Source organism: Mytilus galloprovincialis, chromosome 10, assembly GCF_965363235.1.
Source record: "Mytilus galloprovincialis chromosome 10, xbMytGall1.hap1.1, whole genome shotgun sequence".
NCBI classification, from domain to species: domain Eukaryota; kingdom Metazoa; phylum Mollusca; class Bivalvia; order Mytilida; family Mytilidae; genus Mytilus; species Mytilus galloprovincialis.
Window position 1 is genome coordinate 53760886 of NC_134847.1, and position 23006 is coordinate 53783891.

The 23006-nt window shown below is 32.7% G+C and overlaps 1 protein-coding gene across 3 annotated transcripts in view; it reads right to left on the reverse strand.

The window, feature by feature from the left end:
• Positions 1-4673: 4673 nt before the first annotated feature.
• The window catches only part of LOC143047842 (PH-interacting protein-like), a 64302-nt gene continuing 45969 nt past the window's right edge, over positions 4674-23006 (reverse strand). For all 3 annotated transcript variants that reach the window (XM_076221138.1, XM_076221137.1, XM_076221139.1), the window contains 9 exons: positions 18774-19047; positions 17947-18072; positions 16673-16799; positions 16016-16171; positions 13816-13968; positions 12167-12291; positions 11447-11679; positions 9154-9273; positions 4674-8358 (listed from right to left, as the gene is read on the reverse strand). In XM_076221138.1, coding sequence (XP_076077253.1) covers positions 7724-8358; positions 9154-9273; positions 11447-11679; positions 12167-12291; positions 13816-13968; positions 16016-16171; positions 16673-16799; positions 17947-18072; positions 18774-19047 — 1949 coding nt within the window. In that variant the 3' untranslated portion in view covers positions 4674-7723. The remainder of the gene's footprint in view (positions 8359-9153; positions 9274-11446; positions 11680-12166; positions 12292-13815; positions 13969-16015; positions 16172-16672; positions 16800-17946; positions 18073-18773; positions 19048-23006) is intronic.

Below are 23006 nucleotides of genomic sequence, written 5' to 3' on the forward strand. Positions count from 1 at the left end.
TCCGAATGTTCATCTTTTGTAAAAACGTCTGTGTTAGAAGCAGGGTTTCTAATTAACATGGACAAATCTATTTTTGAACCAGTCCAATGTTTAGAGTGATTATGTTTAGTTTGGAATTCGTCTGATTTTTCAATTAGTATATCAGATAGACGGATTGAAAATACCATAACATGATTGATTGATGTTTTGAATAACTTTCCTAATTTCACAGCACGTAAATTGGCTCAGGTAACGGGAAAAGTAATTTCTATGTGTCCAGTCATGGGTAACATAACTAGTTTAATTACCCGTTATTTACACTGGGCTATTGAAAACAGAGTAAAGTGGGATTTAAAGTTAATATTGGAATGTCCGGATTTTGTATTCAATAAGCTCTCATTTTGGCTGAATAACATTCTAAGATTGAACAGAAAACATTTAGCAGGTTATTCTTTTCCCCACGGGGTTGTATATTCTGATGCTAGTAATGTAGCTGCTGGTGCTTACTTGATAGGTATTGACTCTAATATTTTTCATCAGATGTGGACTTTACAAGAGTCCTTACAGAGTTCTACGTGGAGAGAACTTCAAGCTATTTTGTTGGCATTGATGTCGTTGAAAATCGTTTAAGAAATAAATGTGTTAAATGGCATACAGATAATAATAACTGTGTTTTCATTGTTGAGAAAGGTAGTACAAAAGTACATTTACAAGAGATAGTTATGAATATTTTTAAGTTGTGTTCTGAATTAAATATTACGTTAAATGTTGTTTGGATCCCGAGATCTGATAATACTAATGCTGATTATATTTCAAAAATGATTGATATAGAAGACTGGGGAACAACTTTAAATTTTTTAAATTCATAGATGATATGTGGGGTCCGCATACTGTGAACAGGTTTGCGAGTAATTTAAATAAAAAATTACCCAGGTTTAATTCTAAATTCTGGAATCCAGGTGTTGAAGCAGTTGATGCGTTCACGCAAAATTGGAATAATGAAGTTAATTGGATTGTTCCTCCAATTTCTGTTGTCTGTAGAGCAATTAAACATTTGATTTTATGTAAGGCTAGAGGCACTTTGATAGTTCCAAAGTGGCCTTCCTCGTCATTTTGGACAATGATTTTTAAAAGAGGTTCGCATTTGCAACCATATGTAATTGATGTATTAGAATTTCAACCAAATCAGAACATTTTTATTCATGGTATGAATAATAAGTCCTTGTTGGGATCTTCTGAATTCGTTTCTAGTGTTTTAGCTATAAGATTGAACGCTGAGTTCACATAAGAATTTACGACAAGGCTGTTGAGCAAGGTCGCATAGTAAAGACAAGGCCAATTTAATAGCAAGGTCGTTTATTGATGACAAGGCCAAATTTAATAGGCAAGGTCTCACTGACATGGCCAGTGTGAAAAATTAATCTGGCAAGGTCATTTAATTATATTGTAAGCTAGTAGTATAGTAGATTATATTTCTATTTCATATGCACGTTTTTCAGATATTTTTTCATGTGGAGTATGGAAATCTTTGCCTAAGCCAGTCGACCAAGATTTGTCATCTTTATCTAATTGCCTACCTGAGTTCTGTCTGCGTTCGAAGGCCGAGAATACCAAAAGAAAATATTCATATGCATTTAACAATTTCTGTAAGTGGTGTAATAACTATTTATATGTTAAACCTTTACCAGCTTCAGATTTTTATGTTTCATTGTACTTAATAAACCTATCAAAGACATTTAATTCGTATGCTAAGGTTGAAGAAGCATATTATTCCATAAGCTGGGCTCATAAACTAGCTGGCTATCCCAATCCGTGTTATTCACAGTTGTGTATATCGGTTAAAAAGGAGCTCATAGAAAGATTGGACATGTTATTGTAAATAAAAAAGAACCAATTACACCAGATATGTTAAGGAAAATTGTTATTAAACATGGTGAAGAATGTAACAATCTTATAGAAATTATAATTTGTTGTATGTGTCTTATTAGCTATGCAGGGTTTTTAAGATTTTCTGAAATGGTAAATTAAAAAAAGATCTGATTTAAATTTTACTGATACACATGTCTCTTTGCTCATACAGAAAAGCAAAACTGATCATTATAGAGAAGGCACACAGGTTTTAATTGCTAGAACAGATACACAAACATGCCCTGTTAATATGTTAGAGAAATATTTATTATTATCCAATATTGACGCATCATCTTCAGATTATATATTTAGATCCATGTATTTATGTAAAAAATATAAGTCTTATAAACTGAGAGGTCTCAAACCTTTCTCATATACTAGAGTAAGAGAAATTATATTATCAGCTCTTGAATCTATCGGTTAAGATAAGTCCAAATTTGGATTACATAGCTTGAGATCAGGTGGAGCTACTGCAGCTGCATCAGCTGGCATTCATGATAGATTATTCAATAAGCATGGTAGATGGGCTTCAGATAAAGCAAAAGATGGCTATGTAAGAGAAAATATAAAAGAAAAACTGACAGTGTCTAAAAGTTTGGGAATATAATTTTCATAAATATACTTTATATATGTATTACTCTTTGTTCACATCTCCTTGGCTTTCTTTGTCTTTCTTTGAAAGGCTGCTACAGCTGTAGGCATACTTATCCTATTTATGTGTTGTTTTATTTATTCAATGATTTATATTCGTTTGAGTTGGCGAATTAGAATATAAATATATTTATTAAAGGTATTAAGTCACATGACGTTGTAACGGTCAAGTGATTGATAACTATAAACACGTGTGTGTGTTTATATCAAGCATATGGTGTGTGTTTACGTTTAATTTGATTGGATGGCATATACTCGTATTGCCGGTTTTACGGGTATATGCCCTCATGATTTTCGTGAAAAGCATGATTAAGTATTACTTAAGGGATTGGTTTAAGAAAATTAAGTTATTCGAAGTTTGCCTACAGTTCAACGTAGCAGCATTCGTTATTATGTTTACCCACCCACCCACCCACCCTTTTATGAGATGGTTATCATCAATGGGAGTATATGCATATATTACATTATATTAATATGATTTTTTCCTCTTTTGTATATTACTGTGCTATTGTATGATTGGATTGGTAGTGTGCCTGAATTTAAAGTGAAGGACTTTAGTTTGAGAATCATATTGAATGTAAAATTAATATTAAAGGCTGCTACAGCTGTAGGCACACTTATCCTATTTATGTGTTGTTTTATTTATTAAATAATTTATATTCGTTTGAGTTGGCGTATTAGAATATAAAGTTGACATATTACATATCTTATTAGAAAAAAGACTCAAAAACTCGACTTTGACAACTGACCTATGAAAATGATGTCAAGGTCAGATGACACCTGCCAGTTGGACATGTACACCATACAAGCATTCAATACATCAAATATAGTAGCCCTATTGTATAGTGTATAAGAAAAACAGACCAAAACACAAAAACTTAACTACAACCACTGAATCATGAAAATGAGGTCAAGGTCAGATAACACCTGCCAGTTGGATCTGTACACATCACAATCCTTCCATTCACCAAATATACAAGTCCAACTGCTTCAAGTATCTGAGACATGGACTTGTTCACTGAACCATGACATGAGGTCGAGTCAAGTGAAAACTGGTCTGACTGGCATGACCTTGCAAGGTACGCACATACCATATATAGTTATCCTATTATTCACAAGAGAGAAATTAACATTACAAAAAATCTTACCTTTTTTTTCAAGTAGTCACTGAATTATGAAAATAAGGTCAAGGTCAATGGAAATGTTACACAGGGAAACTTCGTCACATAAGGCATCTGTATACAAGTTATGAAGCATTCAGGTCTAACACCTTCTAAAATATAAAGCTTCTTAGAATTTAGCTTACGCTGCAGCAATCCTCATGTCCCTTAAGTTGCACATATTTAATACTTCCAAGGATCAGATCTCTTTTTAAAAAAATTATGGTCCACCATTATAGAACTTGTCCGAGATATTGCTGATATTAACCTGTAGTATAAGTTTTATAAAAATCTGGCAAGAATTGTACCCATCAAAACGCAATTGATGCCCTTTTCCATAAATTTAATATTTCCAAGGGCCATAACTCTTGTCCAAGATATTACTGATATTAACCTATACTATAAGGTATAAAAAAAATCTTGCAAATAATGTACCTGTGAGAGGGCTAATGAGGCAATTTTCAAAAAAATAAATATTTGTTTTTTTATTGTGATTAAGATTTTACAATTTTGACTGCTGTATCCCTATTTTTGACATTTTTGCCTATTATGTCTGTTTGTTCCCACTAATCATCGTCACCCTTTCTGTCTTGAATTCAACATAATCCGAATTTTCATTGTCAGAGCTTAACAAGAGCCTTAATGCAACACCATTTAGCAATGTTTAAATATCAAAATTCTTCCAACAATGTAAACTGAATCAGGTATACCACTGAAGACACTGGAAGCCTTCTGACATCGACAAATTGACTACTGATGTTTACCTCCACTTTCAGCCCTACTTGCTATTTTGAGTGGAAGTTTTATTGGTGAAGGGAGCTGGATTGAACAGAGAACCACTTACCATTGGCAGGAGAATTGATAATTCTAGCCAATTAAGTTTGGAGCTGAATGCCAAGTGATGCATGAAGCATGTACCACAATATTACATAAACGAATGGCATGCCAAAACAATAAAACAATTAAGATCTGAAATGCAGTATGTTTCATATTTTAATATAAAAAAATACAAATAGATATTATCTTGCAATAAAGTCAAACATTATAGAACCTTTGAAATTTTTCCATGAATATCTACTATGATAAATTAGTGAAAATAAGGAAATTCCCACACAGTTGGAAACTTTCCAATTGATATTTATTATTACTCGTAACTTTTTCATGTATTTATTTATCTTTAGCTTTCAAATGTTTTGTTTCTGAAGAGCTAATACAGGAAAATGAATAAACTTTATAAGAGTTATGTTCATTATAAAAAATGTCTGAAATGTTATTTGGTTGCTGTTTCAATTGCACTGCCTCAATTTTTCCTTCTTCTTGAGGAGCTTTATAAAGAAAAAGATCCATAACATTGAGCTACTGGCATTTAATTTTGTGGTTGAAGACTGTTTTACTATTTTGATGGTACCTACTTTAGGATACATGTGAAGCTAGAATAGAATTCTTATCTATTATTTATAATTTTTTCCTTCTCGTTGATTGAACCAAATTCAATAATTTACCCCTCCCCCTTTTTTTCCATGAAATCTACCCAAATGGGCCTCTTGTTTAAGTCAAAAATTGAAAATTGGTATCCCATCAATATTGAGGAAAGACATAGTATATTAACTAATGATGACTTTTTTACCTCTATAATTAATCAAATGCTAGTATTAAATAAATCTTTAAATCAAATATTTACTTTTATAAATCACAATAAATGGCAATATGATATACATCATGTACATGTGTATGGCTCAAGAAGGGATACTTAGGTTAAGGGGGAATAACTCTAACAAATTACTTGGAAGTTTTTCATAATAACTTCTTAGTAACAAATTTGAATTCTGCTTCAAATGAATGTTTCAAAAGTCTGGATCGAAACTGACTATTGCAAACGTCTTACTGATTTAAAGAGTTATTCCCTTAACTTTGGTCTAGTTAGTTGAAAGAAAAATACCAATTCAAGAGATCAAATTATACAACCAATACAGACTAGATTGAGGTAATAAATATTCACCGGTGAAAAATAATATATACAAATCACTATATTTCCTTGTATTTGAACAACATGGAAATTAATATTTGTATAAAGTTCTTCCCTTCAGGTAGAAAGGTTGAAATATAATTATTATATTATTAAATATTCAATATTGACTTGTCCTTTCTGTGAAATAATGTCTTGACACAAAAATATATTAAATCTGTCACGTAAAAATTCATTTTCAATAAATTTTTAAATATAGAAAAAAAAGTAATATAATGATTTTCCACATGCACATGACCACGATGACTGTTTGCAAATCTATTGTTCAGAATCATTGGTCACCATTTTGTCCTTTCTCCTCGTAGACCCCCAATTGGATTGTTTATTTGTCATAATAATGGAAACTACTGTAAATTCAGAAGTTATTGCCTGTTTTTATTATTGTCATTTTGTCATTTTGTCATTTTGATTTTTATTTTTTCGATATTTAGAAAATTCCTGTTTAATTCATATGAAAAACTTCAAAAAGCCAGTTTTAAAATTTTTGTGATTATTACTCATCCCATATTTTTGCATTAATAAAAATATCGCAATAATTTCTGAATGTACCATGTTTACAGTATGTGAAGTAACAACTATTCTCACTAGTTTACTCCAAACATGTTTACAATTATTTTCAAAAAAAACATTCAAACATTTTTAGATAGAAGTCTTTTCAACTACAGTCATCGCTAAATGAATAAATATATGAGAAACTTGCTTTTATTCTGTTAAACAATAAATGTATAAAAATTAGGAGATGTGGTATGGTGACCAATGAGACAAATATCCACCAGAGTCTAACTGATGTAGATGTAAGCAGCGTACTTAGTTTTGTCTTCATTGTACAAGTTCAAAATTTGGAGTTTATTTTAATAAACAATACAATTTTGCCTACAACCTAATTAAAATATAAAGATAAACTAAACTCTACCGATTGCAGACAAAATTTATTGAAATTAGCTGTATATTGGTAAATCTTTACTTTGTTTCATTTTCATTGTAAACTTTTGTTTGTTGTGTGTAATGCAGAATAGTTACACAATCAAGGCCATAAAAGTGTAGGTTCACAAAAGGCAAAAATTACGCCTAAAATTTAAGGCTTTTGGAATAGATCCATTTAAGAATCAATTTATGACCTTCTTTCAAAAAATGATAAAGTTGCAATTAAAGGCTATATTTGGCCAACATTAAACCTTGTCTTTTCCATGGTCACTGACATTTCCTATCAAATATTTAACAGGTTGGTGAATAATTAAATCTACATAGATCAATTGTATATCCTGTCAAATAATCTACTATAATTTTGAAATCAAACAAAATCATACAGAACGAACTTAATTACATTGTTTAATAAGAATATTGAGAATAAATAAACCAGATACAAAAACAATCTAAAAATCAGTAAACATCATTTTTAACTTTTTGACCAGCAAAATTTTGACTGGGAAAAAAAACTCACAATAGCACTTATTTCATCAAGATAAAGCAAAAAGTTATAACAAGAAAAATAACAATATAGGTTTTGTCTCTCACATAGTATTCAATTCATCGTCCTTATCTATTTTTCCCACACTTGGGGAAAAAACTTTTTAGTGAGATCAAAAGTTGTATAAGAATTATACAAAATACAATGTGTATACAGTTAAATTACCACAGACACTTAAATGTCTTGAGTTTATGCTGAAATAAAACTTATTACCTAGTGGAAATTATCTTTTGAAAATGACCCATGATATAAGAATAATTCCACATGATATGTATAGAAAATTTGCCATCTTACTATAAAACATTATAAAAGCCTGTATTTAATACTGTAATTAAATGACTCAAACAATATCTATATATTATCTTTATAATTCCATTATCCATTTTATATTTCTCAATTTTGAAGGCTGAATGAACTCTAGTAAAGAAATTCTAATGTGACAAAACAAATATCCATGGTAATTTAAAAATCATTGCAGACATTTCAGAAATTGAGCAAATATTTTTTTTATATATTAACAATAAAGTACAACTATGAAGCTAAATTGGCCCGTGCTCTTGGTGTCATTTTCCGTAATCGTCCCCGACTACTGACAGTGACAACAGGTGTGGAAGGTTCAGATTCTTCGGTGTCAGAGTTGGATCCAGATTCTGATTGATCCTCCTCCAAATCACTTTCCTGAGTATATTTTATCGTCCGTTTACCCTTATTTCGCGTACTACGAACAGGTCCCTCACTGCCATTAAATGTTTCTATTTGCTTAGTACTTCTTTTAGGTCGCCTCCTATTATCAGATGTTCCTGCTCCTTCTTCACCTTTTATGTTTGCTTTTAATCTAGGTTTTCTTCTATGGTTTGGCACTCTGACTGTAGGAGCTGATTGCACTGTTTTGTAATCACTATTAAGTGATTCAGTGTCAGACCCTGAACTGTTATTATGAGAATGGCGGCTGGATGAAGATGACGATGATGATGATGATTGAGGTCGTGACTTTTCATTCAAATTAGTTTCTGAGTCTGAGTCTGATGATGAATGAGAATTTTCCTGATTTTTGTCCTCGTCTGTAAATGATCCATCGGCACAATATTTACGAGGTTTTATAGATCCTGTTGCTGCACGAGTTGTGTATGATTTGGATGAGCCACCATTTGTAAGTGATGGCTTCACTGTAATTAGAAAATAGACAAAAATAAAGATAGCATTATTTTTTTCAGTCAAAATTTAAATACAGTCGAATCCTGTAATAACATATTGTACTTACAATGACTTGAAAACTTCCATATTGTGGATTAATTTATCATATCTTCCTGGATATCAATTTAAGTGGACCCAGGAAAATTGTATTTTAGTGATATTTGATTTTGTGGTTTTGCAAAACTTTGCATACAAGCATATAGAAAAATGATCATTGGCTGGACATTAGAATTTGTTGTTTTTCTTTAATCCACAGAATCCACATCACTGGTATTCCACAAATAATAATGAATCCACAGTAAGTCTTGTGCCAGTTATTGTTTCTTTTATTCAATGCATTTATATCCCTTCTGTTGATTTCTGCTGTTTTGAAATATTAGTTAATTTGACTATATTATAAAAACTGTTTAAAGATAAAGAAAAATAAATTATCCAGTGTGTCAAAGATTTGCATACAAGTAAAATTTTAAAGAAAATAGGTTTCACAAGACGGAAATAGCATTTCTCCTCATTGCCAGTTAATTAAGAGTTTTTTTCTTTTAGGAGTAATACAACATAGTTTAGCACTGCTTTGATGAAAATAAGACTGGTCGATGTAAAGCCAAGACTCCATGTTGAAGACTGTACATTGACCTACAATGGTTTACTTTTACAAATTGTGATGGAGAATTGTCTCATTGGCACTCATACCACATCTCCTCATATCTATATATATAGCACTGATCTGAAGTTAATAGACTACAGCACTGCTCTGATCAATATTTTACCTGGAGATTTATTTGCTGCTGTCCTCTGTGGTCTCTTGCTGGTCTTAACTTGTTCCTCCTCATCTGTGGTCTCTAGTTCTGTTTCAGAATCATAATGATTAGATTCTACAACAGGCTTTTCTGTAATAGAAATTTTGATAGTAATTTTATAAATTTCCTCCTGTTAAATATTTTCACAAATATTTTTTTGGTCTTTTTATTCCACTATATGAAATATAAAATCTTTCACTATCATTTAGATAAATATTTTCATACATTTTTGTAGATATATTATCATTGCCACGACAGAGGCATGTTCAGAGATTCTCCTTGACAATAATTTTTGTGCTTTTGTCATAATCAAAGATTTGTTCTGAATAAAGCAGGAGATGCAAACAGCTGTTCAAAAGTCATAAATCAATTAATAGAAACCAAATCCAAATAAAACCGAGGGAAACACATCAACTATAAAAGGAAAACAACAGAAACACCAAATTGCAACAAAAATTTGCAACACCAACATATACTGAGCGACTAAAGAAAGGATACACTTTTATTTTTTGCATAATTTTTTAAAAAGAAAAGATATAAAAATGAAACTTGATACACGCGTTAATTAGGTAAAACTATGTCCCATACATATTGATTTTTTACCTGTACAACAACTGAGTTCTTCACAGTTTTTAAATTCTAAATTTAGGAAATTTGCACGTGCAGAGAAATTTGTTAGTAAAATTTGACTTAATTTATTGTTGTTTCTGTATCCAGTCGTAAGTTCACAAAATTTCAAGAAAACATTTCAAAATGACCCGTCTTACGCCCGCACTACGGGAATGTGCAATTAGCATGATTCAAGCAGGCATGGGTATGACTGCCGTGCCAAGAGCAATTGGCTGTAAACGTTTGACATTATATCAGCTACAGCAGAGATTCCAAGGGACTGGATCTACGGCGGATGGACCTCGGTCTGGGCGGCCACGGGTAACAATTGCTGACGACAGATTCATTCGTATACGACATTTGAGGGATAGGTTTATGCCTTCTAGGGCATCAACTGGTGTTGTTCAGGGCAGACGTATCAGTGCTCAAACAGTCCGTAGAAGACTCCGGTCTTTTAATCTTTGTCCTAGACGTGCTTATAGGGGACCCACAATGACACAATGACACAGACAAAAGTGGTTAAGATTGTGTCAAGCTCGTTTACGATGGAGACTCAATAATGAATGGAGCAATATTTTGTTTTCTGATGAGTCCAGATTCACTCTCCAGCATAAGAGTTTATAGACGATCAGGTAAAACATTTGCAGATTGTTGCGTCCAACAGCATGACAGATTTGGTAGTGGTAGTGTCATGGTATGGGGAGGCATATCTACGCTCAACCGGACTAATCTCGTGATATTCAATGGAACACTAAATGCCCAACGCTATAGAGATGAAATTCTGTCAACGGAAGTGGTTAATTCATTAACAGATATGGACCTGGAATAACATTTCAGCATGACAATGCCCATCCCCACACTGCTCGTGTTTCAAATGCCTACTTGCAGCAACAAAACATCGATGTGTTGCCATGGCCATCGAAATCTCCTGACATGACTTCCATCAAGCACATATGGGATGAACTGAACCATAAAGTTCGCTCAATGCAACGCCAACCTGTTACACTGCAAGAATTGTCCCAAGCATTACAACAGGAATGGAACAACATTCCTTAGGCTAAAATTTCCAAAATTGTCTTGTCTATGCGACGTAGGCTCCATGCAGTAATTAATGCCAATGGTGGACACACAAGATATTGACTTATCAAACTGTAAACATCTGATGAAACGTACTGTTATTCGAGGTTTTTGATCTCATCTGTTGTTTTTGAAGTTGTGCCAAAACTGTTACTCCGCTGTACTTTATTTTTTTTATATGCATAATTCATGGTCAATCATTCATACATTTGTTATTGTTAATTTTATTGTAAAACCTATTTCTTGAAAATTTGATAATAAATAAGTGTACCGTTTCTTTTGTCGCTCAGTATACATTGAAAAGAGCTATTTTATAACAACTGCCATATTCCTGACTTGGTACAGGTCAAAGTGCTTGTAAACACTGAACGGTAAAGATTGCTTAATTTTTTCAGTGAGAAGTTAATTTAAACATTGCATTGTAAACACATTGGTTGTAGTTGATTCAGTATACAAGTATAACATCATTTTGAAACTTGAATATCTGAATGAATATTCCATTGATAAATTTCATATGGTTTTAACCCAAAACTCTGGTTTGAAAAAAAAGTTCTCTTTATCTGTATCTTTAACTTACTTGCTGGACTAGGAGCTGCCCTTGTTGCTCTAGCAACAGTTGCTAGTCTTATACCTCTAGAAGTACTTGGGCCTGTAACATCTACATCCTCTTCTGTAGTACTACTACTAACAAATCGTGCCCGTCTACCATTACGAAGGGCTGATGAGGTAGATCTTGAAGGTCCAGGTACTGATACTTTGGTATCACGTGATGTACCAGCTCTGGTGGAGTATGAGGTAGATGGTTTGATTCTGCAACAACAACAAAAAATCTTGAAAGGCTAAATTGCATACCTGCCAACTTTCCAAAATTTCCATGGGCGATTTTAAGCAAAAGAAAACCTAATGCAAACCAATGCATGTCATTACAGTGTTTAACTTGAACATCTATCTTTTTGAATGTGTACCCATGTGTTTAAATGTATTTTTAATCCTCTAAATGCCATTTTCAAAGTATTTAGTCTAAACAATTGATTATTATAAGTATCAGGTCAACGCCTCTCATTGAAATTTGCAGCAGAAGGTTTTGAAATATAAAACCTTGTATTCTCAAATGTGCAAGTAACATTTTTTTATAAAATATTTCCTGAAATCACAATAATTTATCTCACATTATCTTCTATTGTTCAACATTCATATAAAAAAAACATGTAAATATTACTGAACTAAAAGTAATAAATTGGTAGCTTTACACACAAGACTGAAATATTTCATATCTACAAAGATCATAATTACATACCTTGGCGAGAAACCTCTGGGTGCTGGAGATTTCTGACTTCTCTTAACAGCAGTCTTCCAACCACTTATTATATCCCTGATCTGTTCTTCAAACATGGCTGACAATCTCAAGGTCATAGTGTAGATCTAGCAACAAAGTAAACCAGATGAAACTGACAATCTCAAGGTCATTGTATAGATCTAGCAACAAAGTAAATCAGATAAAACTGACAATCTCAAGGTCATTGTATAGATCTAGCAACAAAGTAAACCAGATGAAACTGACAATCTCAAGGTCATTGTATAGATCTAGCAACAAAGTAAATCAGATAAAACTGACAATCTCAAGCTGTCAAGACTAAATTTGAAGGTGAAGACGAGGTCAAGACAGGTAGAGCTTTTGTCATGACCACTTCAGACACATATTTATAAAGCACTGAATCCAATTTATTAAGTAAAGCTGAGACTAAAGTCGAGTACAGTTAAGTACTGGTGAGATAATGTCGAGCCTAGTCAAGTAAAATCTGTGCTCAACCTTACTGGTAGCACAAAATATGGTTTTTTCCGACTCAGAGCAGTTTGTAGAGGTCATTGTAAAGGTCATTCTACAGTTCTAGCAACAAAGTAAATCAGATCAAACAAAGTGTCTTCCTCTTTTCTTATTACTAATTCATTCATATCAAAGATCTGAGAACTACATTTTGAATTCTTTGATGGTTCCAAAAACTTCTATGACTTTTTGAGAAAGAATCTCCATCTAAACATAACTATAGACATACTATATACATATTTCTCTGGAAAAAAAAACATTTCAATCAAAGTGAGTTACCCAGAACACCTACATGTATACACATACAGGGCAATATTGTTTCCATACTCCAACACCTATACTTTTTATTTTCATTTGTTACAGAATGGAATTAGCTTCCACCTGAAATAACCTCATAAAAAAATAGCATGTGGGGTCCAAACCCCTCGTACATGTTTTCCTGAAAGAACTTTTAAACCAAAGTTTGTCAACATCAAGTATACTGTGGATTCATTTATTTGTGGGATACCAATTTTCAAGGATTTTGTAGGTAAATGGGAACCATCAATTTCAATGTAAAAGGAAAACAAATTTGCTACAGGCTTTTATAAAGTTACAGACATTGCAAAACAATGAAATCAAGAATACGCGAAAATTACAATTATTGTTCCTCAATCAATGAAATTAAATGAGTCCACAGTAGTTGAAATTTATACACATGTCACTATTACAGTATTCACGCTTAAGCACAAGTCCTAGGCCTGCTATAAATTATATTTTACGTCTGTAATGTTTTTTTTTAAAGTTTCTAAGCATAAATAATCTTGTACATTGTAACATTGTTAACAGTCATATTTTTTTCATTTACAATAGTCTCTTACCCTTGCCCTTTTGTTTGAATTGTACATCTTTGAGTTTGTAAATAGTTTTAACAATAGTCTCTTACCCTTGCCCTTTTGTTTGTATTGTACATCTTTGAGATTGTAAATGTTTTTTAACAAAAGTCTCTTACCCTTGCCCTTTTGTTTGTATTGTACATCTTTGAGTTTGTAAATGTTTTTAACAATAGTCTCTTACCCTTGCCCTTTTGTTTGTATTGTACATCTTTGAGTTTGTAAATGTTTTTAACAATAGTCTCTTACCCTTGCCCTTTTGTTTGTATTGTACATCTTTGAGTTTGTAAACACTTGGCGACAGTCTTTACACAAGTCCTGTGGGTTGTCATAATAATCGTCCTGAAGTCTCTGTCTTACTGAGACTAAGTCCATAGGATTCATAACAATATCAAAGTAACCCTAACAAAATAGAAAATAACTAGAGGCTCTCAAGAGCCTGTATCGCTCACCTGATTCTACTTGGGTTTTTGAAATCATATAAAAAAATATAAAATTTGGCTACAAGTGACAACACAACCTCATTTATAAGGAAAGGAACATGTTTAATTTCATTCAAAAGTCCCCCACTGGCGGCCATCTTGGATGACGGATCGGCTACAAAGTAACAACACTTGGTCAGCACCTCATAAGGAACATTCATGCCATGTTTGGTTTTATTCCATTCAGTGGTTCTCTAAAAGAAGTCATTTGTATGCATTTCCCATAGGGTCCTATGTTAAACTAAGTCTCCTGCTGGCGGCCATCTTGGATGATGGATCGGCTACAAAGTAACAACACTTGGTCAGCACCTCATAAGGAACATTCATGCCATGTTTGGTTTTATTCCATTCAGTGGTTCTCTAAAAGAAGTCATTTGTATGCATTTCCCATAGGGTCCTATGTTAAACTAAGTCTCCTGCTGGCGGCCATCTTGGATGATGGATCGGCTACAAAGTAACAACACTTGGTCAGCACCTCATAAGGAACATTCATGCTATGTTTGGTTTCATTCCATTCAGTGGTTCTCTAAAAGAAGTCATTTGTATGCATTTCCCATAGGGTCCTATGTTAAATTAAGTCCCCGCTGGCGGCCATCTTGGATAATGGATCGGCTACAAAGTAACAACACTTGGTCAGCACCTCATAAGGAACATTCATGCCATGTTTGGTTTCATTCCATTCAGTGGTTCTCTAAAAGAAGTCATTTGTATGCATTTCCCATAGGGTCCTATGTTAATCTAAGTCCCCCGCTGGCAGCCATCTTGGATGATGGATCGGCTACAAAGTAACAACACTTGGTCAGCACCCCATAAGGAACATTCATGCTATGTTTGGTTTTATTCCATTCAGTGGTTCTCTAAAAGAAGTCATTTGTATGCATTTCCAATAGGGTCCTATGTTAAACGAAGTCCCCTGCTGGCGGCCATCTTTGATGATGGATCGGCTACAAAGTAACAACACTTGGTCAGCACCACATAAGGAACATTCATGCCATGTTTGGTTTCATTCCATTCAGTGGTTCACTAGAAGAAGTCATTTGTATGCATTTCCAATAGGGTCCTATGTTAAACTAAGTCCCCGCTGGCAGCCATCTTGGATAATGGATCGGCTACAAAGTAACAACACTTGGTCAGCACTCCATAAGGAACATTCATGCTATGTTTGGTTTCATTCCATTTAGTGGTTCTCTAGAAGAAGTCATTTGTATGCATTTCCCATAGGGTCCTATGTTAAACTAAGTCCCCCGCTGGCGGCCATCTTGGATGATGGATCGGCTACAAAGTAACAACACTTGGTCAGCACCTCATAAGGATAATTCATGCTATGTTTGGTTTTATTCCATTCAGTGGTTCTCTAAAAGAAGTCATTTGTATGCATTTCCCATAGGGTCCTATGTTAAACTAAGTCCCCGGCTGGCGGCCATCTTGGATGATGAATCGGCTACAAAGTAACAACACTTGGTCAGCACCTCATAAGGAACATTCATGCCATGTTTGGTTCCATTCCATTCAGTGGTTCTCTAGAAGAAGTTCAAAATGTAAATTGTTAACGACGACGACGACGGACGACGACGGACGACGACGGACGACGGACGCCAAGTGGTGAGAAAAGCTCACTTGGCCCTTCGGGCCAGGTGAGCTAACAATAATAAGTCAATATATAAATACTAGGTGATGCATGAAGAAATTGTAATGCAAGCTTTTTTTGGGTTTTAAGTTTAGGGATAAATCTGCAAGCATGCACTATCACATTTACATGTTACATGAACCCAAAATCTTGCATATATTTTAAAGAGGTTAACATCTTAATGTAAACAGGTATTTTCTTTGGAATTGATGACAATTTCATAGTAAACCACTGTAAAACTAAGACATACTAAATAATAATGGCACATACAGGTTAACATGAAGACTGTATGACATAAAATAGGACCTTAATCTACAATAATATGAAATAAAGCACTCACTGGAAGTTCATCAAGACCTACAGGTCGCCTGAATGGTTCTGAGTCTTCACATCGTAACATGGTTTCCAGTAACTGACGACATTGAGCTTTCCAGGCATGAGGGTCAGTGATTCCAGTTCTCTTTCTTTTCTTAGTTTCTGGCAACTCATCATCAGACTAAAATTCATACAAATTGAAGCAATTTTTTTTTGGCAATAAAAAATCATCATATATAATCCACCTTAGAAAAGGTAACAAACTGCTGTCTGCATCGGAACAAATTTTTGGACACAATGTTTATAAGTCGAAAACATGTGTCTGATCCATTTGTCTTTCGGAACAATAAAATATGTAAATACTATCCGAACAGTATCCAGTGAGATTAACACACATTTTACATGTTTTTATTCACTGATCACAAAGTCAGTAATCCAATATTAAAATCCATATTTGTGTGCAGCTGATGAAATATAATCCGTTAATGACTCTTGTTATTAAAAGATGGTTAGTTCTACCATTAAAATATTTCACTTTATAGAACAGCCTCTATCAAATGATTGCATCTAGGTTCTGAATTTTATTTTGCATCTATTTAACCTAAATTAAGATCAAAAGTCTTCCAGTTTTTATCCGTCAAAAGTTTGAGCTCTTACGTAATTTAATGAATGAAGTACTAACCCTCTTCCTTTTTCTGGTATCGGCTGTATCCTCTGTGTCGGAATCAGAATCAGATGTACCCCAGTTAAATTCCATTCCATGTGTTAAGTTACTGACTATTGACATAGGATCACAACAATCAGTATCACTGAAATAGAACATACATGTGAAAGCTATAAAAACAAGACCAATGCATGTACTGTGTCAGGACCTGCGCGCAGCATACTGTGGATTCATTTATTTTCTTGGGTACCAATTTTCATGGATTTTTCATGGATATTAAATTTTGTGGTGTTGGCAAAGTCTGCATACATTTCTTTCGAATATTTGTAATTTGTTGAAGATTTAAATTTAAATCAGGGTCAGCTTTATACGAGCACAGAGGTCAAACCCTGAACAGTTGGGGCAAGTATGGACACAACATCCAAGCTTGATACAGCTCTGAATTTAGATTGTCTTAATATTGGGAAATCATAAAGACTTTAACTGTACCTACCCCATTGGTTTAGCTCATGCTTGTTAAAAAATATCTCTAAGACAGAATGCATTTAAGGATGTACTTAGGTGAGGTTTTGGAATTTGTGTCAAATGTTCGGACTCCTTGGTGTTTTTCCATACAATACAATGTAAAATATTTTGCCCATAACACCAAGTTATTTTTTCATATAAGACTTAATAGCTCATGAAAGGTCATTTACCAAAATTTTAGAAGATTCTTAATTTTCTTTCTTTTGTTTTGAGACCTAATAATACCAATGCAAATATAAGGTAAAGTCCGAGTCAGTCTTTTCCCGCCATATTTTAAATCTCAAATATCTCGAAAAGGAGGTCCATGACCTATCAATATTTTTAGCTTATTTTTATACTTAATTGATGCTCTACCAGCTTATAGTATCAATTTTAACTTCTTAATTTATTAATTTTCACCTAACCTCACCTAAGTACATCCTTAACATTAAAATGAACAGCTCTATATGATTTTAGACTTGTTAGTTTGAATGTCCCTCTGGTATCTTTGGCCTCTCCTTTGAAGTCTTAACATAAAAAGTTATAAATTTAGTAAATTTTAACTTTCTGCAAAATCTTGCATTATATGGACAAAAATGATAAGACAGCTCATAACATAAATGGGTACCGACTGTACTAAACAACAAACAATATGCATCAAAAACAGCAGTATTCAATTTGATTGTACTTACTTTATAAACGTATTCAATTTAATTGTACTTACTTTATAAACGTATTCAATTTGATTGTACTTACTTTTTAAACGTATTCAATTTAATTGTACTTACTTTATAAATCTAAGTAAAGCTTCCGTTAAAATTTTAGCACTTTTTACAATAGGAGTACCAGCTTCATTAAACGTAACAGCATTAGTCTCTATGTAACGCACATCAAACTGGAGGGCATTGACTCTCCTGAAACACAAATTAGAACTGTCAATTCATGAGTGTTGCAAAAATGGGTACCATCATATTTTGAAAGTTTTTTTAAGTACTTGTTGCTTCATAGTTTCTCCCATATATTTTTTCTTCAGATAATATACGATATTTTTGTTGTTGACATATTGATTTGCTCGTAACAATAAAAGAAATATGTATATTCTTTTTTTTCCTTCTAAATATTATTCATCATGGATATATTACTCTTTAAAATGTAGTTAGGGATATAACAGGTTAATTCCTCTTTGTTTTTCACTCCTTCTGTCCGTTACTATAATATTATCTTTTCATTTTTTTTTTCATCTTCTCTTAATAAAGTGTCAAATATTTCCAACTTTAACGTATTGTAATTATAATATTTCACATGTTACAGAAATACTACCTACTGAGCAGGAGACAGATAAAAGAACAGACAACCCAAGACAATATTAGATTTCTGATTATCTGTCTTTTAACACCACTTTTATGCACTGATTTGGGGCTATTTGGTTGTGGACAATTTTTATTGGTGGAGGAAGCCAGAGTTTGAACTCATAACCTCAGTGTTGACTGGTTAGTGATTACAGTAGTGAATACTTAGACCACTCAGCCACCAAGGCCCCTAGTGACTATTAGAAAGGCTTTCACCAACATTTTTAGAAGTGACAATCATTGTAGATAAAATGGAGGTAACTTACCTATAAAATCTATTTTCTAATCTAGATTTGATTGTAGTTAAATCCATAGGATATTCAATAATAATTCCATAGATGGGGAACACATTTAGATCAACAGGGGTTAAAAATGGTTCAGCCACGGAGTGTTCCATTATCATTTCCATTCCTCTTATAATTCTGTCACATTCCTGATCTCTACTGCATGATGGCCATTCCCCAGCAGAGGGCGTGTACATGAGAGATATAATTTCATCCTGAGTAACAGGAACTCCCCCACCTGGGTCCTCAGGCATACCTGAAAAATAGAAAATATCATAGAAATATGGAAATGACATCTTTCTTGTCTTCCAGCATACTGGGGAAAAAAGATACTTTTGTCATAAAACTTCTTCCAAGTCTACATAAATATTAACTTTTTGTTTTAGTGAATATCTGATATTTCCCTAAGACACATTTTTCACATTTGTATCGAAGTAAGGATGTTGTTTATATCAAAGTTTGAATTCTTGCATCAAATCTTTGATGAATGTGTCAAAGTTTGGAAGCTGATGAGATATCAATTTTTAATTGTTTGGATGTAAAAGTTTAGATTATACAGATTAAATATTCAAAGCTTTTCTTTCAAGTTGTATTTATGCTACAAACCATTTCTTTGAACAATATGTAATGCTTCTAATGTATAAGACACATTTGCAATCCCGAGCAGTGAGTGCTGTGTCAAAAGTGAAAGTCTGCAATATTTGTTTAACAATTATTGTTGTCAACATATATCAGGCTGATGGTTATCTCTTCTAGTATGTTTCACATTTTGTCATGTCAGCCTTTTAGAGCTGACTAAAAGGTATGGGTTTTGCTCATTGTTAAAGTAAATACTTTATAAAAGGTAGTTTACATTATGGTCCTTTGGTCTATAGTAGATAACTGTTTCACTGACAATTATATCTTATTAGCTCATAACTTTTGTATCTTAAAATTTATAATTGATCATAAGAATCTGAAATTTTATTTAACCATTTTTCATTCCTTTTATTCAATTTATTTAGAATAATTATCTCTGACTGAAAAAAAATATTTGTATTATTTTTTTTTATTCTAAATGCACTGTCATTCATCTTGCATGAAAGTTAAAATTATGCATTTACTGACAAACAGCAAGCAATAGATATACAGGTTACTGTAGCATCCAAACTGACTACATAAAATAAGCTTATACAACACAGAAAGTGTGTGTGAATAGGTGTTGTCAACATTCTACTATAAAATTTATAAAAAAAAACAAGAATTTTGTGCATTGTACATGGATGCCCCACTTGCACTCTCATTTTTCTTTGTTCAGTGGACCATGAAATTTGGGTCAAAACTCTTTATTTGGCATTAAAAATATAAAGATCATATCATAGGGAACGTGTGTACTAAGTTTGAAGTTGATTGGACTTCAACTTCTTCAACCAGGTGCTCCACAGGGTGCAGCTTTATACGACCGCAGAGGTCGAACCCTGAACAGTTGGGGCAAGTATGGACAAAACATTAAAGCGTGATACAGCTCTGAATTTGGATTGTGATCAAATTTTTGACATTATATGGTTTTTTACACAAAACAAATGTCAAGATTTTACAAATCAATTAAAGATTTCTTCTTCAAACTTATTTAAATCTAAAATTAAATAGTTGACACAGCATAGGTTTCTGACACAGAATGAATGTGGTCTAATGAACTTAAAATTTTTTTTTTGCCTTTGAGCAATTCACTATGCTGTTAAATATTAATCCTCTCAAAAAAATGTTTGAAGAAATTTTCTTTTTATTTATGAAATCTGAAATGAGAAAAATTTAACCCCCCCCCCCATTTTTTTTTCACATCCCCCTTTCCCTTTTTCCAAAACTGATATCAATTCAAATTTCTAATGGAGTTTGCAACAATAACTACTCTTAAATACATCATAAAATATTAAAATGTAAAATAAAGTGCTTGTTATCACTGAATGGTAAAGAGTGTTTTAATTTATCAGTTGGTAGTAAAAGTGAATATACATTGTATATTGTATAAAACAATGATTTAAGTTGATTTAACTACTATTCTGAACAAAGAAAGATAACTCCAATTGAAAATTTCTTGCTTTTGCACAATATTGTGCAATTAGATATTTCTTGCTATTGCGCAATACTGTGCAATTGAAAATATTTGCTATTGCACAATACTGTGCAATTGAAGATTTCTTGCTATTGCGCAATACTGTGCAATTGAAAATTTCTTGCTATTGCACAATACTGTGCAATTGAAGATTTCTTGCTATTGCTGAATACTGTGCAATTGAAAATTTCTTGCTATTGCACAATACTTAATATAATAATTTTGGATCCTGATTTGAACCAACTTGAAAACTGGGTCCATAATCAAAAATCTAAGTACATGTTTAGATTCAGCATATCAAAAAAACCCAAGAATTCATTTTTTGTTAAAATCAAACTTAGTTTAATTTTGGACCCTTTGGACTTTAATGTAGACCAATTTGAAAACGGGACCAAAAATTAAGAATCTACATACACAGTTAGATTTGGCATATCAAAGAACCCCAATTATTCAATTTTTGATGAAATCAAACAAAGTTTAATTTTGGACACCGATTTGGACCAACTGGAAAACTGGACCAAAAATCAAAAATCTAAGTACATTTTTATATTCAGCATATCAAAGAACCCCAAGGATTCAATTTTTGTTAAAATCAACCTAAGTTTAATTTTGGACCCTTTGGACCTTAATGTAGACCAATTTGAAAACGGGACCAAAACTTAAGAATCTACATACACAGTTAGATTCGGCATATCAAAGAACCCCAATTATTCAATTTTTGATGAAATCAAACAAAGTTCAATTTTGGACCCTTTGGGCCCCTTATTCCTAAACTGTTGGGACCAAAACTCCCAAAATCAAACCCAACCTTCCTTTAGTGGTCATAAACCTTGTGTTAAAATTTCATAGATTTCTATTTACTTAAACTAAAGTTATAGTGCGAAAACCAAGAAAATGCTTATTTGGGCCCTTTTTGGCCCCTAATTCCTAAAATATTGGGACCAAAACTCCCAAAATCAATCCCAACCTTCCTTTTGTGGTCATAAACCTTGTGTTAAAATTTCATAGATTTCTATTCACTTTTACTAAAGTTAGAGTGCGAAAACTAAAAGTAATCGGACGACGACGACGACGACGCTGCCAACGAAGATGACGACGACAACGACGCCAACATGATACCAATATACGACCAAAAAATTTTCAATTTTTGCAGTCGTATAAAAACTACCTTGACCAAAATGTTTAACCTGAAAGAGACAGACAGACGAATGAATGGATGGACGAACGAACAAACAGACACACTGATTAAAAAAACATAATGCCCATAAATGGTGCATAAAAACGGGGCATAAAAAAGCAAATTATGCTATTTTTGTCACAATACCAGCATGAAGCTGATGACTGAAAAATTTTATTATAACTTTAAACTTTCAATTTAATTATATAATTATTGGTATGCAAAGCTATTATAGTAATTTAACTGGATCATATTTTGAGAAAATCTTATCTTGATGTTCTGAATTAAAAATGTTAACTTTAAATACCACATTTTCATAAATGTACCACCATTTAAAAAAAGAAATACGAGCAAAAATCTATAAAATATAATATCATGCAACTCCATCCAAGAAAAAAAAATTCCATATTTTAATTAATTTTTTATTTTTAGGATGTGGTACAGTTACCACTTTTTGTGTGCATAATTTTACTGGCTTAAATTTGTGACAATGATATATCAAAACAATATACTTACATGCTTAATTCAATGAATTATATAAAGTAAGATAATTTATAAAAAAGCAATGTGTTGCAACCAAATAAATAAATAAGTTTAAAGTATCATAAATAATGTTAAAGCAACTCAACTAGCAGAAAATTTGACTCAAAAGTAAACAAAGTACATTGAATATATAACCTCTAAATGTTTTTCGGTTTTTAGTGTAATTAAGTTTTATTGATGTAGACCCCTCATCTCTTTAAATTTAACCCTATAATGACAGGAGCAGTACTAGTCAGTTCAACTCCGATATTTATAATACTTGTCAGTTTTACTGTCATAGGTCTAGTTCTCCTTGGCTTCCTACACCAATAAAAACTTGTCAGCACAATACAACCAACAGCACTGAAAGGGGCTTTAAACACCAATTATCAATCAATCAACCAATAAATCTTTTTATTGATAT